This window comes from Gracilinanus agilis, chromosome 1 (assembly GCF_016433145.1).
Source record: "Gracilinanus agilis isolate LMUSP501 chromosome 1, AgileGrace, whole genome shotgun sequence".
In the NCBI taxonomy this organism is placed as follows: domain Eukaryota; kingdom Metazoa; phylum Chordata; class Mammalia; order Didelphimorphia; family Didelphidae; genus Gracilinanus; species Gracilinanus agilis.
In genome coordinates, this window is record NC_058130.1 from 359,087,689 (window position 1) to 359,103,989 (window position 16,301).

The 16,301-nt window shown below is 35.7% G+C and overlaps 1 protein-coding gene across 2 annotated transcripts in view; it reads left to right on the forward strand.

The window, feature by feature from the left end:
* PDE4D (phosphodiesterase 4D) overlaps positions 1-16,301 on the forward strand; it is a 1,102,929-nt gene that overhangs the window by 875,992 nt on the left and 210,636 nt on the right. For both annotated transcript variants that reach the window (XM_044663797.1, XM_044663805.1), the window contains exons 3-4: positions 1,636-1,672; positions 12,765-12,838. In XM_044663797.1, the coding sequence (XP_044519732.1) occupies positions 1,636-1,672; positions 12,765-12,838 (111 nt within the window). The remainder of the gene's footprint in view (positions 1-1,635; positions 1,673-12,764; positions 12,839-16,301) is intronic.

Below are 16,301 nucleotides of genomic sequence, written 5' to 3' on the forward strand. Positions count from 1 at the left end.
TAACTCCCTTTATATCAGTTCTACCTATTCATGGGCAAAGTGTAGGTTTCTAGTTGCTTATTTCTTCCACAATTCCTCTAAAGCTGTGCTTCTAGAGATCTTGCATATGTGTAAGTAGATTCCCTATATTTACTAAACTCTTTGTTCTTCCTTCAGTCATGTTAAAACTAATTTATTAATAAGCATACTTATTTCTCAATATTATAGCATTGTTAAGTAGATGATTTCCTATTTCTGTATTTATATTTTATGGACATAATCAATTTCCTGATTAAGTCAAAGGCCTTAAGGTTTCAATTTTTAGGATTTTTATAATACCAAGGACATGTGACCAACTATTAAACTGTGAGTTGTAGTATCTTTCATGATAAGTCATTTGTAGAGGATAAAGCTGTCATTTTAGCTTGCTCTAAACAATCAGAATCATCCTTATTCTTTTATATAATTTTCTGACCTTTTCTTAATTTTCATGTTCTATATATTTATTTGCAAGAACTTGAGGAAGCTTGCTGATGAACCTAACAACTCAGTGCCATTCATTCTTTCATTATCTGGCTCTTAATATCATCAACGTTCCATTTCTCTAAGAACCCATTTTTGTGAAAACTGTTTCAGGTCATCCTAGGTTCTTTTCAAATTGTTCCTCGATGAGCTAAAGGGTTTAGTTATAGTGTGTGTAATATCATGTTTGTGAAACTTGCTGTAAAGAAAAACTACATTTGTATATTGATGTCACTCCTCGGAATTCCAAACCACATAGCCAAGTCGGGGGTTGGAGGAAGGGGAATTCCCACATAGATTTTTGATGGCCTCTGGAGACTGTGGAAAGATCAAGAAATAGCTTTGGGACCAAGTGACCTTCCTTCCTCAAAGTAGCTATGTTGCACAAGGGAAATAAATCAGAAACATTTCCTTCCCCCATTCCTCTCCCCACCATGAGGCACGTCAGACTGACACCTTGCGCCAGCATCACCTGGCATTTGGTGTGGTTTAGGTTGCTGCAGCAACAGCACACACTAGGTAACACTCTCTGTAACAGCGGGTATGTGAGTCAGTTCAAAAGTTTTACTAGGTTTTTATTAGTCCATGATGTAGTCCCCAGTCATCTACAGTTACTAGTTCATCCACAGCTCATGAGTGATAACTAGAACGCTCAATACTAATCATCTCCAATACTTAGAGGTTCCCTGGCCCTGGGGGTGCTCCCCCCCAGGCCAGCAGCACCCCTTGTTTGTCAATGCCACGAATAACTGGATCTGATTACAAAGAAGAATATGGGGCCAAGGAAATGGTTGGATAATGTCTGCGCTGTCTGATACCTTGTATGTGTTTTTGTCCACCCGAATGATGCTATACTTGAAATCCTTTGGATTTTTGCAGAAATTATATTCTTTCATGTGACAAGGGGGCAGCTGGACAAATTTTTTAACATCTTCTGTACACATGAAGGTTAATGTTCCTTTGCCCTTACTCCGCTTGTACCATATACTCAATGCCTAGGAAGACAGACGCTAAAGGGAAAAAATGATGGCATTAACTAAGAAGCCTCAGGAAAATTGGAGCTTGCAGTTTCTTGTTGAAAAAGAGCCACAGAGGCATTTTTAATGTCTAATATGAATCTGGTTTATTTTTCAGACATGGAGATGACTTGATCGTGACTCCATTTGCTCAGGTAAGCACAACTTTTGGGGAGATTTTATCAATGACTTGATTTCTTGGAGGCTGGAATTGAGAAGATTGGGGAAGGAATTCTTCATTTTTTAAATATGGATTTGATTTGATAGCTTGTTCAGATAACTAAAAGAAATATGAAAGAGGATAACTTTAGCAATGGTTTCTGTCTAAATTGTCAAACGTTTGGTTGATCTCTTATTTTTATGTGAATCAAGATGCTGGAGCCCCATTTCCCTCAAATAGACTCATGCCTCAAAGATATTGTATTGAACCAAAAAGGTTCTCTTTGTTTTCCTGCTATGAGCATAAGAGATAGAAAGCTTGATCAAAGGACAATACAACTTACTGAAATTAATACAAATATGCTTATTTTTATTACTATTCTAATTTTTGTTCATTTTGGATGACATTTTTAGCCAGAAGGGGTCAGGATAGGATTTTTACCTTATCATTATTTATCACTATGCAAATTTAAAATTTAAAATTTTTTTGAACTAGATTTGTGTTTTCTTGCCTACACCATTACCCATGGGATATTGTTTGAGACACTTAACAAGGCTGTTCCCTTATTCCTAAAGTGAGAGATTGAACTAAATAACCTCAGAGTTCATTTCCATCTCTAAAGCTATGATCCTTTGACTTTTATCATTGTTAGAAACTTCCTCCACCAATTCAAATACACTTGACCCTTCTTCTGAAACCTGTCATAAAGAGTTGCTGAGAAGTATAGTCAAGTTGTGTCTCTTCTCCATAATCACATAGCTAGCATAAAGGGTATGACTTGAACTCAAGTCTTCCTTATTTCAAAACCATTCCACTAGACTCTGTCAGCCTACTCTCCCTGCTACTGTCTCTGCCTCTCCCTCCTCTTCTGTTTCTCCTTCCCTTCCTCCTTTTCTCCCTCCTTTTCTCCCTCCCTTTCTCTCTCCCTCTGCTCCTCTCTCTTTCTCTTGTTCTCTCTTCCTCTCTCTCTCAAAAATATGTATGTATATAATATCCTTAAATACACAGACTATATTTAAAACCAAAATAATCTAGGTCCAGTAATCTGATCTAAAATTGTCTTTAAAAAAATCAAGCAAGGTTGTTCTAACATAGGATGGTGATTAATAATATGTCCACTTAGGACAAAAAAAAGTAGATGGATGTAAACTGTTTTAGTAGCTTAATAGTAATCATTATTAATTCCTGGAATACAGGTCATCATTGGAGGTTATAAAATTTCCATCTCTTAGGACATTAAAGAGAGAATAAAACATATCTATTTCAGATGGTTTAATCTTTTCTGATTTGAAGCTTAACTGGAATAAAAGAGATCAATACTTCATCTAGAATCATCTTGACAACTATAGGTGGAAGAGTGCTTAGAGACTGTCTTATGGGAAAACTCGTGTTCAAGGATATAAAGTAATTTATAGCTAAGTTAGTAGCAGAGCTATACCTTGAACTCAGGTCTCCTAAATCACTGTCAACTGTTCTTTCAATTATACCAGTCAGAATCTGCTAAGAAGTTGTCCTTTTGACTTAACTAAAGGCCTCATTTCTAGTTTAAAGTGATATTAGTGTCAAGCAAATAAAACAACTTGTCATCTTAATCCTTAATTCTTTAGAGATATCATTCAAACCCAAACCTTTGTTTCTACCAAAGTCACAAACTATCCTTTATTCTCACAGAATCACAAATTTAGAGCTGGAAGGAAAATTGGAGACCATCAAATTAAACATTTCCTTTTTTTAAGATGAGGCACAGATTGGTTAAAACCCAGAGTCTCATAACTAGTAAGTGCTTAGGATGAGATTTGAATCAAAGTCTTTCTTTTTTTAAGTCTCATGCTCATACTTCATGCTTCCTCTTTTGTCTTTAACTATTTTTGGAAAAAGACCAAACTATCTGACATTAACAGAAATATATGTGGCACCTTACTATTTTCCCATAACACTCAAGTATATTTTAAACTAGAGCAAAGTATCACTTATGGGTTAAATATGCTCAAGGAATCTTCTCAAAGGCCTTTGTAGTACCATGTTTCATTGTTGAAAATAAAGTTTATTTTTTAGTGATTTTATAATTCTCCTATCTGGGCATGTCCTGAACTTGTAGAGATTTCTAGTTAATACTGTATCCCCAATTTACCATATCTATGATAGCCAAGAGTAGGAGCTCGGCAATGGTGGAAAGATTTGGAAAAGCTAATAGAATCAGACAAGGAGGCATGAAGAAATACCATATAAATCTTCAGTTATGATCATTCCATTTTTTAAATATTCAGATTTCCACACAAACACATTTAATGATAAAAAGATATTTTAATTATCTCAAAATATTAATAAGCTTATCAATATGAGTGTTCCATCCAATGGTGCACATTAAAACTTAGTGACACCTTCTCATCATGAGCATTTTTTGTCCCAGTGCTCCCATAAAGCACCTGTAGATCCATTCAATGTGGTAGAAATGCCTTTTCAGCATTCCCTGCAGTACTAGTTAGAAACTTGACTTGCCTATTTTTTTTCATGACCAACTTGACTCTCCCAGCACCTTCTGAAAATCAGTGAATGAAAGATATTATTAAAATGGAGGATGAGTTAAAAAGATCAGTGCTTTGTATCTAAGATAATGAGTATGCATGCTTAGCTTGTATCACAGCACAGATGAAATAGGTTTGGTTCTACTTGTCAGTCAGTTAACTTTTATTAAGGTTCTACTATGTACCAGGCACTATGCTCAAAGCTGGGAACACACATATACACATGTCAAAAAAAAAATCCCTTCTTTCAAGGAGCTCACAGTTTAATAGAGGAAGTAACATGCAAACATTTCTTTATTTTCAATTAATAAGCATTTAGCTCCCCCCCCTACCCATTTCCCTACCCATACTTAATTGGAGGAAAAATAAAAATAAAGAAAAGCCAAACCTTTATAGTACATAAAGAAAGTCAAGCATTGCAAATTTCCAACACTGGCTCTGTCCAAAAATGTATGTCTCGTTCTGTTTCCTAAGTCCCTCCCTTCTCAATAAAGAGTTGGGTAGCATGCTTGATGTGTCTCCCCATTGTGCTTAATATGTTAACAGATAAAACAGATGTGACTTTAGCTGCAATCTTAGACTCTGAGGTTAGTGGATGTTAATAGTGTCTGACTTGCTAGGCACTTTACAATGAGTGATTAATAGAAATCCTCTGCCTTCTGTGATCATTCAGATCAGTACTAAATAGATATGATACAAACAAGTTGTTTGCCTCCAAGTTAGTCTCAATTGACTGGAAATAAAGGAGATCAAGGACTCTGTTTTTTTAACAAAAACATATCCTTTTAGCATATCATTATTTCTAGAAGGGTTCACAGTACCTACCATAAATATTCCAGACAGATTATTTGATGTGAACATCTTAATTTCTCCTATATTCATACTAGAAGAATTTGTGAGTGTTGGAGAAATTGCCCAGCTGCAGATAAATCATTCAGACATGTCTTTTCCCTCAGCCAGACAACAGAATTTCACCATATCTAATGCCATTACCTCGTTTTTTACTATTCAAGGTAAAGAAATCACAGATGAGAATCTTTTATATTCATCATATGTTTATTTTCTTGCTGAGGGGTCTCATTTGAAATCTATCTTTTTCTCTATAGTCATCAAGCTTAGGTGTTTGTGTACTCTCTGAAATGTGTTCTTCTCCAAAATCTTCCCTAATGTATGAAGAATAACAAAATCATACTGTGAGAAGGATGGGTGAGGCCATCTAGAGCCTACAGAACTCCTAAATTCAAGAACCAGATTAAAATGTAATTGAAAAATGTTTAGCAAAATATATAAAATACAACACAACACAGCCAATATTAATATATATATATATTTTTTTTATGGCAAGATGTGATTTGGCAAGAGGTCCATTTCTATTTGAGTTTAGCATTATTGATCTAGAGCAGTGATTCCCAAAGTGGGTGCCGCTGCCCCCTGGTGGGTGCTTCAGTGATCCAGGGAAGCAGTGATGGCCACAAGTGCATTTATCTTTCCTATTAATTGCTATTAAAATTTAAAAAATTAATTTCCAGGGGGCTAAGTAATATTTTTTCTGGAAAGGGGACAGTAGGCCAAAAAAGTTTGGGAACCACTGAGATTCTAAAGTATGCCTCCTTTCAAAATGTATAATACAAATGTGAGCTACTATATCATTATTTCTAGAAAGGACTACAGTAAGTACCATAAACGTTTAAGATAGATGAAAAAATGGTAGAATCTTTGGTAGCAATTTAGAGATGCAGTGTAATAGAAGTGATGGAATTAGATCTGGCATTCAGGAAGATCTGAGTTAAAAATCCTCCCTGTGAACATAAGCAGGATTACAGGCAATTTACTTAACCACTTTTGGCCTCATTTTCCTTTTCTGTAAAATGGAGATAATATTTGCAGGACACACATCACAGAATTGTTGTATGTTAAGCCCTACCAAGTGCTATCTAATTGTTAATTGTAATCCAAATATTTAAGTAGATGTCAAGGTTAGAAAAAAGCTTCCCAATGTCTAAAAGAACTTCCTTTCTTCCCTTTCTTTGCTTTTCCATGTATCTCTTATGGAGGCTCAAAATCACCTTCAGCCTTAGAAAAATTGACAGCATCCCATCAAATATTTAGCTAATACCTATTTTGAAATATTTTCCTGTTACTTCTGATAGAGACCTTTCATTAGGTAATTCCCCAGGCAGGAAAATCTGAGTGTCATTCTGAGAAATCTGACAGCCATGTTACTTACTTTGAAATTGGCATTTTCCCTTCAAAAGTATCATGGTAAGTTGGCTAGGTGGCAGGGAGAAGTCCCCAGGAGACACCCTGCTTATGAAAATGCAAGAAAAACCTCTTTCTACTTGGCCACCCCTTGTCTCAGTAGCCCTGTTAAAACAGTCTGGTAACCTTGTATTTATTCTTCATTTCAAATCATAAAACTCTTTGGAGAACTGTGAAGTCAAAAAATAGATAGATAAAATTTAAAAAAAAGCAAAAAACACCCCATCACTTCTTCAGAGTTCCTATTTGGGAATTTGCAATATGAGATGAAACTGAGCCTTTGATCAAAGAAGATGGTAGGGATATCCAAACGCTTTTCTGAGTTAATGGAAAAGAACTTAAATTATTTAATGAAAGAAGGCTCAAAAATATAGATTGTTTTTTGGACAAAAACTTTAAATTCATTTGTGTTGATAATTCCTAGGATAGGAACTCTCCATCTACCAATGAAGGACTGCTGTGCATTATAGTTTTAAAGAGTTGCCTGGGGCTTTGAGAGAAAGAACTTGCCAATGAGCATAAAGCCAATTTGTTTCAGAGATAGTAGTCAGGAAACAGAATATAGACAATAAGGACTCCGAATATAGACAGTAAGGACTCCGTCTTTTCCATAATCAGGATAAAAGTTTTGAGAATTTTGTAAGTTCACCGAAATATTTTGGCATTAATTAAAATAGTGTAATGTAGCCTAAAAAAAATTAGTTGCCTCCACTAATGCCTCCAATTAAATAGACTCACTCAGGTAGATTATGGAAGAGAACTCTGGCAAAAATCAGCTTGGTCCAACCTTAGGAACCATAGTACAATGGAAAGAACAGTGGGTTTGCAGTCAGATCTGGGTTTAAATTTTAATTCTCCTGCTTATCATTGATCTCCTCTAGTCCTCCAATTCTTCCTCTATAAAATGAAAGTATGAGACCATGAGATTGCTATGGTTCTGTCTTGCTCTGAGAGCTAAGTGGTCTGATGTTTGTTGAAATCATGACTTACACATTTTTAATATTTCAAGATAAGCATATTTCAGTTAAGGTAGGAATATAGATTTATTAACTTAGAGCTTGAAGGGATACTATAGGTTATTGATTCCAACTCCCTCAATTTCTAGTTGAGGTATCTGAAGCATTTAGAGGTTAAATGACTTAACCAAGGGTCTCTTAGTTAAAAAATGTCTTGTGAAGACTGTAAACTCAGGCTTTTCTGAGTAATTCCAGTGCTTCATCCAAGGCTGTCTTTCCTCCCCATTACCTAAGCCTCCTAAGTAGCTTTCTCTTGTGTGTCTATGTGAAGGAATTTATTTCTAATTAAAGAGCTGTTTCTCCTTTATAATTAGAGCTTTTCCTATATTTTACATTGTTTAAAGATACATAAGGAAATTGACTCTTTCCAAAGCATCCCATCTCTCCATTCCATTGCCATTGGGTTTAAAATGTTTATGAGGTGTGATTGGAAGCCATCTAGTGGCAGAGAGTTGAAGCTCTTCAAAAAAATACCCTGCTGATAGACAATTTCTTTAAAAGGAGGTCCTGGGGTGTTCGATTTAGAGGTAGAAAGGATCTTAGGGGTCACCTAGCCACATATTTCTAACTTTAGAGATGGGGAAGAGAGAGATTATGTATTTTACCCAAGGCCACACAAGTAATCAGTTATGGGACATTCCCAAGGTCATACAGACAATAAATTGTAATAGTATGATCCAGACCTAGCACTCTCAACTTTTAAATGCAACTTACTATTCTATAGGTGGTTTTTATCCAAGAATGACAATGGCAAATTTTTTCTTCATCAATATTTTTTGCGACTTGCACTCAGATTTCTGTTGATTCATTGTTATTAATTTGCCTTTATAAATCGCTTATTGAAATAATTCTACTTTTAATAATAATAGGTAAAATTTGTATAGTACTTCAAGGTTTATACATCACTGTAGCTATGATATGGTATTTAATCCTCATTGTTATGGGTGCTATAAATATCCCCATTATACAGATAAAGAAAGTTAATATTTGAAAGACATATATTAAGTGACTTATTCAGCCTTAAGGATCTGTATATGAACTTGTAAGTAAATTTTCCTAACTCTAAACTCAACATTCTATATACTGTGCCACTGAGCTATTTAAAATGAGCCTAGAATGATTTAATTGTTCAATGTAGCCCAAATCATTTCATTTGGTTACTATCATTACTAAATAAAAATTCTGAACTTAAAAGAGCTTCAAGTTATATTTGTTAAATGATGTTAGTATTTAATTATTCTCCATGGGAGTGTGAGCCATCTATGAGCAGAGGTCTGAGTATTTCTTTCCTAATGCATTTGTCAGCTTCATTCTTCCCAGGACATTGAAAACCTATGATCATTCTTTGGAAAGGAAAGATGGAAAGGAAATGACCCTCTTAGTTTTTCAACCTTCATTTTCATTGAGGAAAAGTTGAGTGATCCCTTTTGGACAACAGCCAATAGGCACTGAAGGAAAAGAGAAGGGAGAGTTTGTTATGTGTATGCTCTAGGGATTCATTCAAGAGGAGGGAGAGATCTTGTCTAGCCATAGGCAAAGGGCAAGCAATTCCCAACATCAGAGGCATCAATATTATTTGAAATAAACTATTATAGAATCCCACCCCCAATTCTCTCTTCAGAATCAGAGATATAAGCAATCACTTACCCTGTTCCTATAATGCTGGGTACTCCTGAAGAACTCATATCCAATCAGTTTCCAAGTCTTGTCACTTCTCTCCTAACAATTTCTCTCACATCTGCCCCTTTCTGACTGCATAAATATCTACCACTCAAGACCAGGTCTTCATTACCTCTCATCTGGCCTGTTGCAATAATCCTCCTAACTGTTCTCTCTGAAACAAGTTTCTTTTATATATATTCTATCCTCCACTCAGATGCCGAAGTGATTTTCCTAAAGCACAGACCTGATAATATCACTCCCTTACTCAATAATTAACTATAGCTGCAAAGTATTTTGCAGGTACAAAATCTTATTATAGTATTCATCCAGTTGTCATGGAAGTTCCTCTTGGTAGTTATTTGCTAGTCTGGCACTATAAGTATATTAAGAAAATAATATTTCCCTGGAAAAGGGATGGACAGATTGGTGCAGTGGTTAAATTTTAAACACTTCACTGGCATGTTTGATAAAATATATGCAGAATAGCTTAAGGAGATTACTTTTATAACAATCAAGGCTTCATGTCAAAGAAATAAGTTGGCCCGATTCAGTCAGTCAGTAAACTTTACTAAGTCCCTACTATATGCCAAGTACTGTATTAAGTTCTGGGGGAAAAAGAAAGGTAGAAAAGAAAGTTCACAGTCTAATGGGAAAACAACGCATAAGCAACTATGTCCTTGCAAGCTATATACAAAATAAATTGGAAATAACAGTGTGAAAGCACGAGATTTAGGATGAGGAGTAGGAAAAGGCTTCCTATAGGAAATAAGATTTTAGTTGAGACCTGAAGGAAACCGGGAGGTAGAGATGAGAAGGAAGAGCCTCCTAGGCATGGAGGACAGCCAGAGAAAATGGCCAGAGTCAGGACATAGATTATCTTGTGCAAGGAACCACAAGGAGATCAGGATTACTGAACTGGAGAGTATATTGTGGGTTTGAGTGGGGCTGGGAGGGAGTTGAGAGTGTAATATATAAGAAGACTAAGGATAGGCTGGGACCAGGTTATGTAGGACTCTGTACTCCAAATAAAGAATGTTTTATTTGTTCCTAGAGTTTAATGAGCAAGGGGGTGACATGGTCCGACTTTTATTTTATCATGTCACAAGATGACTAGTTATCCAAATTATCTCTTATCAGCTAAGTACTGAGAGTTAGGATGTACCCATTCATTCAATAAATAATATTTATTAAGTATCTGCCATACAGAAGACATTATGCTAAACCCTATGAGAAGCTAAGTAGTGGATAGAGTGTCAAGCCTGGAGTCAGGAAGACCTCAGTTAAAATCCAACTCAGACACCAGTTGTATAACCCCTTAACCCCATTTGCCTCAGGTTCCTTATATGTAAAATGAACTGGAAAAGAAAATTACATATCACTTCAGTATGTTTGCCAAGAAAATTCCATTTGGGGTCACGAAGGGCAACTAGAGCAACTGAATTGCAACAAATGCTGGATCTCTGGGATATAATGGGAGAGGGGGAAATTGCCATTCCTGATTTTAAGGAGCTTATAACTTCTCTAAGAGAATGAAGAGGTAGTTGAGATATGTGCAAAAATACAAGGTAGAATGTATTAGAGGAAAGGAGCAATTTATACAGAATATCTTAGGATGATCGGAGAAGGAAAATAACCACTTTCAATTAGGGATAAGGAGAGTGAACAGACCAGAGTGTGGTTGGGTGTTGGAGAAAAGTGGAAGGCTTCATGGAAATGGTAATAGCAGATCTGTACCTTGGAAGAAACATAAAGATTTCAATAGGAATAAATGAAAATACATTTCAGGCTTGGAAAACAGCCTATGCAAATGTATAAAGGTAGGAGAGGGTATATAAAGAATATAAAATGTGTGAAGGAGAGCACAATGAAATGAGCCCATGGAAAATTATTTTAGAGCCAGATTGTGGAGAATATTAAATGTCAGTCTTTGGAATTGATATTTTATAGCCGATAGGAAGGGAACCACTGAAAAAGTTTTGGAACAGAGGAGTGGCATAGAAAGACCTGTATTTTAGGGGGGTTATTTTGGCTACTATAGAAAGACTGTACTGGAAAGAAAAAGACTGAAGTATTCACAAATGATTGGAAGGCTTTTACAATGATTCAGAAAAGAAGTGAAGAGAGCTTGAACCAGATAGTAACACTGGAAGCATTGAGGGTAAGGATTATGTGGGTGGAGCAGAGGTGCTGGTCTGGAGGTCATTTTATAGGATTTGGAACATAAGAAAGAGTTAAGAGTATAAGATGACTCAAATTTCACTTGAGCCAAGGTGACTGCCATCAACAGGAAAAAGGAAGCCAGAGAAAGAGGAAGGTTTAAGGAAGAAGGTGATGAGTTCAGTCATCTGGATTTTGAAATTGGGAGGCCAGCTGGGACATCCAGACAGAGATGCCTAGCAGGACATGGGTGATGTAAGGACTGTAACTCAGGGAACAAGCAGGTCAGGTTTGGTAATAAAGATTTTGAATTTGTCCAGATTCTTGAGGAATCTTGAGTTAATCATGGCCATAAAACAGACAATTCCAATAATTCTTTCGCAATATCATACCCATGAAGTTAACAATTCCTTAGTGGTCTTGAAGAATTCATGCTCCTTTTGATGGAGTCTAAATCATATTGCCATTCTTTCCCAGGATCATGTAGCTACTTAGTATCTTAGCTGAGATTTTAATCCATTTTCTTAAATATGAAAATATGAAAAAAATGGAGCAAAGCTGGGATTCTTTGGATATCTGGAAATTTATGTTTCCTACACTATGGCCAACATGTGATGAAGAAAAATAAGAATTTAAGTGACCAATCATTATTCCAGTTTGATGATACCATAATTAATGCTGCAGTATCTTATAGGCTAAGAAATCTCTTGAATGCACATTTATATGTATCACACTTAATATGGACCCAATTCTAATGGAATTGGTTCACCCAGAGGAAAGCCAGTGCCAAAAAGTAGAAAAAGATAACTACCCAACTCTTATTTCTCATTCTAGTGTAGTTTCCAATCCCTTTCTCCATCTTATCTTTCCACTCCAAAATGAAAAATTATGGATAGGGACATCAACCATAGAATCATCAGTTTAGAGTTAGAAGCTACCACCTTGCTTTGCTTTGTTTAAATTTTTATTCTCATTCCTTTATTTTTATAGATGGATAAACTGAAACTTTGGAGAGATTAAATAATTTGCCCTTGGTTGTATAGCTAAGTGAGTGTCTGAGGTAGATTTAAACCCATTTTACTGAATCTAACTTTATCTACTTTGCCATTCTGTCTCTTATGTCCAGAGACAGTAACATTTACTGACGTTACTAGGATGTACCAATGCCCTGTAGTGTTTGGGTAGATGAGAAATCCAGAAATGTGGTAGAAGTTGTAACACCAAAAACGAACCAGATGAAGCCCTTACATTCTGAGATATATGCAACCCAATGGAATATATGGCAAGTGGATTCCCAATTTCAAATAGAGAATAGTAGCTTCAATGCTAAAGAGACTTTGATTCAAAATTTGGTACAATTTGAAACTGGATCAATGGCAAAATCACATTTGACTCAGCCTAATTAGACATTCTGAATAATATTATGTTCCTGGTACTAAAAATATAGAACTGTCTTTCTCTGTTGCAGGTCCTGGCCAGCCTGCGTACTGTACGGAATAACTTTGCTGCATTAACCAATTTACAAGACCGAGCACCCAACAAGTAAGTTGTAATTCCCCCCAAATCCTTACTCTACTCTTGACTTGATGTTTTCTTAATTTGATTGAACCCAGGGTAGATTAGATTAGATTTCACAGTGTTGTTCCAGTATTAGCCAACTATTCAAACAAAGTCATATGACAGCCATTCCATTTTCTATAAATACTTTGCAGTGATGGTTCTAACAGCACAAGTGGAACAATATGACCTATGAACCCAGGGATTCCATTTGTCAGCAGTCACTAGCATGTCTTGTCCTTTGCCCAGTTATTTACACTCAGGGTAACTTTATATTTCTGACTTACTATGAATTAACCATTAGTAATCAATCCCTCGAGCCTTAGAGTCAAAATTCAAAATCATTTTCTTAATTCTATGACAGTGATTACTTGATTAAATGTCATATGTGATAACATAACAAAAAAAATTAATCCCTTATTTTCTGTCTTAGAATCAGTACTAAATAAATATTGGTTCCAAAGCAGAAGGGTGTTAAGAGCTAGGCAGTGGAGGTTAAATGACTTGCCCAGGGTCACACAGCTAAGAAATGTCTTGAGTCCAGATTTGAATCCAGGATCTCCTATTTCTAGTCTTAGCTCTCAATCCACTGAGCCACCTCACTGCCTCCCAAAAGGTTTGCTTTTTTTTTTTTTTTAATCCTCTGTAGTATCCTGGAAGATGAGCAGCATGCATGCAGGGTTGTTGTTTTTTTTAAACATTTTAAGTTGTAGCATAGCTTTATATTCTTTCACAAAATAGTAGGGAAAAGAAACTGTAGAGAGATCTTTAGAAATGATGTCTTCCACTGACAATAACATTCTTAAAAAGCCGAACCAATTTTTTGAGATCAAAAGAAAAAAATTAGTTGATGTACCTGAGTTCAACTTTAATTCATATGATAAAAAGCCCCATTTTGAAAAAAAAGTTTATTATTTAAACGATGATTAACTAAAAGAAATAGAAAATCAAAAATGGAAGGATTTTTTTTAATTAAGCATATAACTCTAAAGATCCAAAAAAGGTGACTAGGAAACTAAGCGTTCGTTAGACTTATAATTAATGTTATTATAGTTATAATTAATGTTATTATAGTTTCATATTTTAACTATTTTTTCCTTCCAAAAGGTAAATATTCTGAACTAGATGACCCACATTGTAAAATATGACATTTTACAATGGTTACATTCCTCTCTGTAGTAGAGAATTGAGGTCTTTGTAGAAGCCATCAGGATAAACAATTTACTCCTCAAATACCCTGTCTAGAGGGAAGAAAGACACTCTAACAGTGCTTTGTGCACATATGTTCTATATAAGGATAATCACCACACACATACCATAATTTTGGAAGCCATATATAGATTTGAAATCTATGAAATCAGAGGGTTCCCTCCCCATCCTTGTAAGCAAATGGAAAATACACTGCCTGAATTCTCATTATAAAAGTAATAAGGGGGGGCACCTGGGTAGCTCACCCCCATTGCCTAGCCCTTACCACTCTTCTGCTTTGGAACCAATACATAGAGTTGACTCTAAGGGGGAAGGTAAGAGTTTAAAAAAATAAAAAGTAATAACTCTCCAATGTTGTTAAATGCTGATGTTTTGTTGTTGAGTTTTTTCAGTTGTGTCTGACTCTGTGAACCCATTTGGGGTTTTGTTGGCAAGATACTGGAGGGATTTGCAGTTTCTTCAGCTTATTTTACAGATGAAGAAACTGAGGCAAACAGTGTTAAATGATTTGCCCAAGGTCATGCAGTTAGTAAGTGTCTAAGGCTAGATTTGAATTCGGGAAGAGGAGTCTTCTTTACTCCAGTCCTGCCATTCTTTCTACTTCACCACCTAGCTGCTCCCAGGTGAATGAGATATTAAATATATGTGTATATAATTTTTATGATATATAATAATATATGTATATATGCATATATATAAATATGTATAATTTTGTCCCAGAAACTCATATCATAGAGTGTAGGAATTGAGAAACTTACAAATACCTTTAGGTCAACTTTAGTCATTTGGTTTAAGGAAGAGAGACATAGATATGGAGACTTTCAGGTCTCAGTTTTGCTACATACTAGCTGTATAACCTTGGATCATTCCACTAACTTTTCTGCATCTCAGTTTCTTCATCTCTAAAATAAGAAAGCTAGATTAGATTAGAGATTATTACCCTTTTTTGTGACATGCACCCCTTTGGCAGTCTAATGACAATTATGTATCCTTCTCAAAATGTTTTTAAATTCAAAAAATAAGATGCACAGGATTATAAAAGAAGGCAATTGTATTGAAGTCAGTCTTCAAAATATTTTTTAGGAAAATAAGTTAATGATCCCCAAGTTAAGAACCTATGAGCCAGATAGTCTCTAAGGCCCCTTCAGATTCTGAAATTCCATGAAAGCTTATGGGTAGGCAAATAATTGCTTATAAAGTTGTATTATAAAGTATAAAATGTTTTCTCATAGAATATTTGGATGTCTGTACTCTCCAAACCAGAAGTTTGGATAGTACTTTAGTCCCCATCTGTCTTACAGGAATATAAAAGCTTAAATGGAAAGGCTCGAGTCTGAGCTATAGACCTACCATGCAGTGGACCCAAACCTCCTTGAATTAGTTTTAAAACCAAATTGGTTTTGGGGCGGCTAGGTGGTTCAGTGGATAGAGAGCCACCTGAAGACAGGAGATGCTAGATTCAAAACTGGTGTCAGACACTCCCTAGCTGGGTGACTCTGGGCAAGTCACTTTAACCCCAGTTGTCTAGCCCTTACTACTCTTCTGCCTTGGAAATGATACTTGGTATTGATTCTAAGATAGAAAGTAAGGATTAAAAATAAAAATGACTTGGCCTTTAAGGCAACCTCCAGGTGAATACTTGGATCAGCCTTTTACTTCTCCCTGAAGAAAAACCTAGACTCAAATTGTTCTAATTCTATTATCTGGCTGGATAAGAAATTACAGCCTCACAGAGTGTCCGAGATGGATAAGTGACATCACATGGCAGAGGATCAAATCTGTTCATGCCACCTGTTAGACCTAGAGAGGTTATCTATTAGCCTTGTCATTGGAATGTTTCAAATATACTTCTGGATTCCATAGAGAGTGGGAACTTATTGTTTTATCTGACTTTTGCATAGGTAGAAAGGAAGTCCAGGAAACCTGAAGAAATAACATTAAATGAGGCTAAGGTTGAAATCTTGGCTTTCTTTCTGTCATTTTCTTCATTCTTTCCTTGTCTTGGTAGTGACATCTTTTGACACTTAAAAAAAATACTTTTCATCGAAGGTGTGACTATTTTCTGGTGTTGGATTTGTGTACAAACTTTGGCTGAGAGAAATCCCACTAAGTTAGATTTTTGTTATCATTCTCGAAAAATTTTCTTCCAAATGGAGTCATTTTCATTTCATTTTCCAGAAAGAGGTATATGGTTCAAAAGCTTAATTTAGGTGGCATGCTGAAATGTTGAAATAGCAGA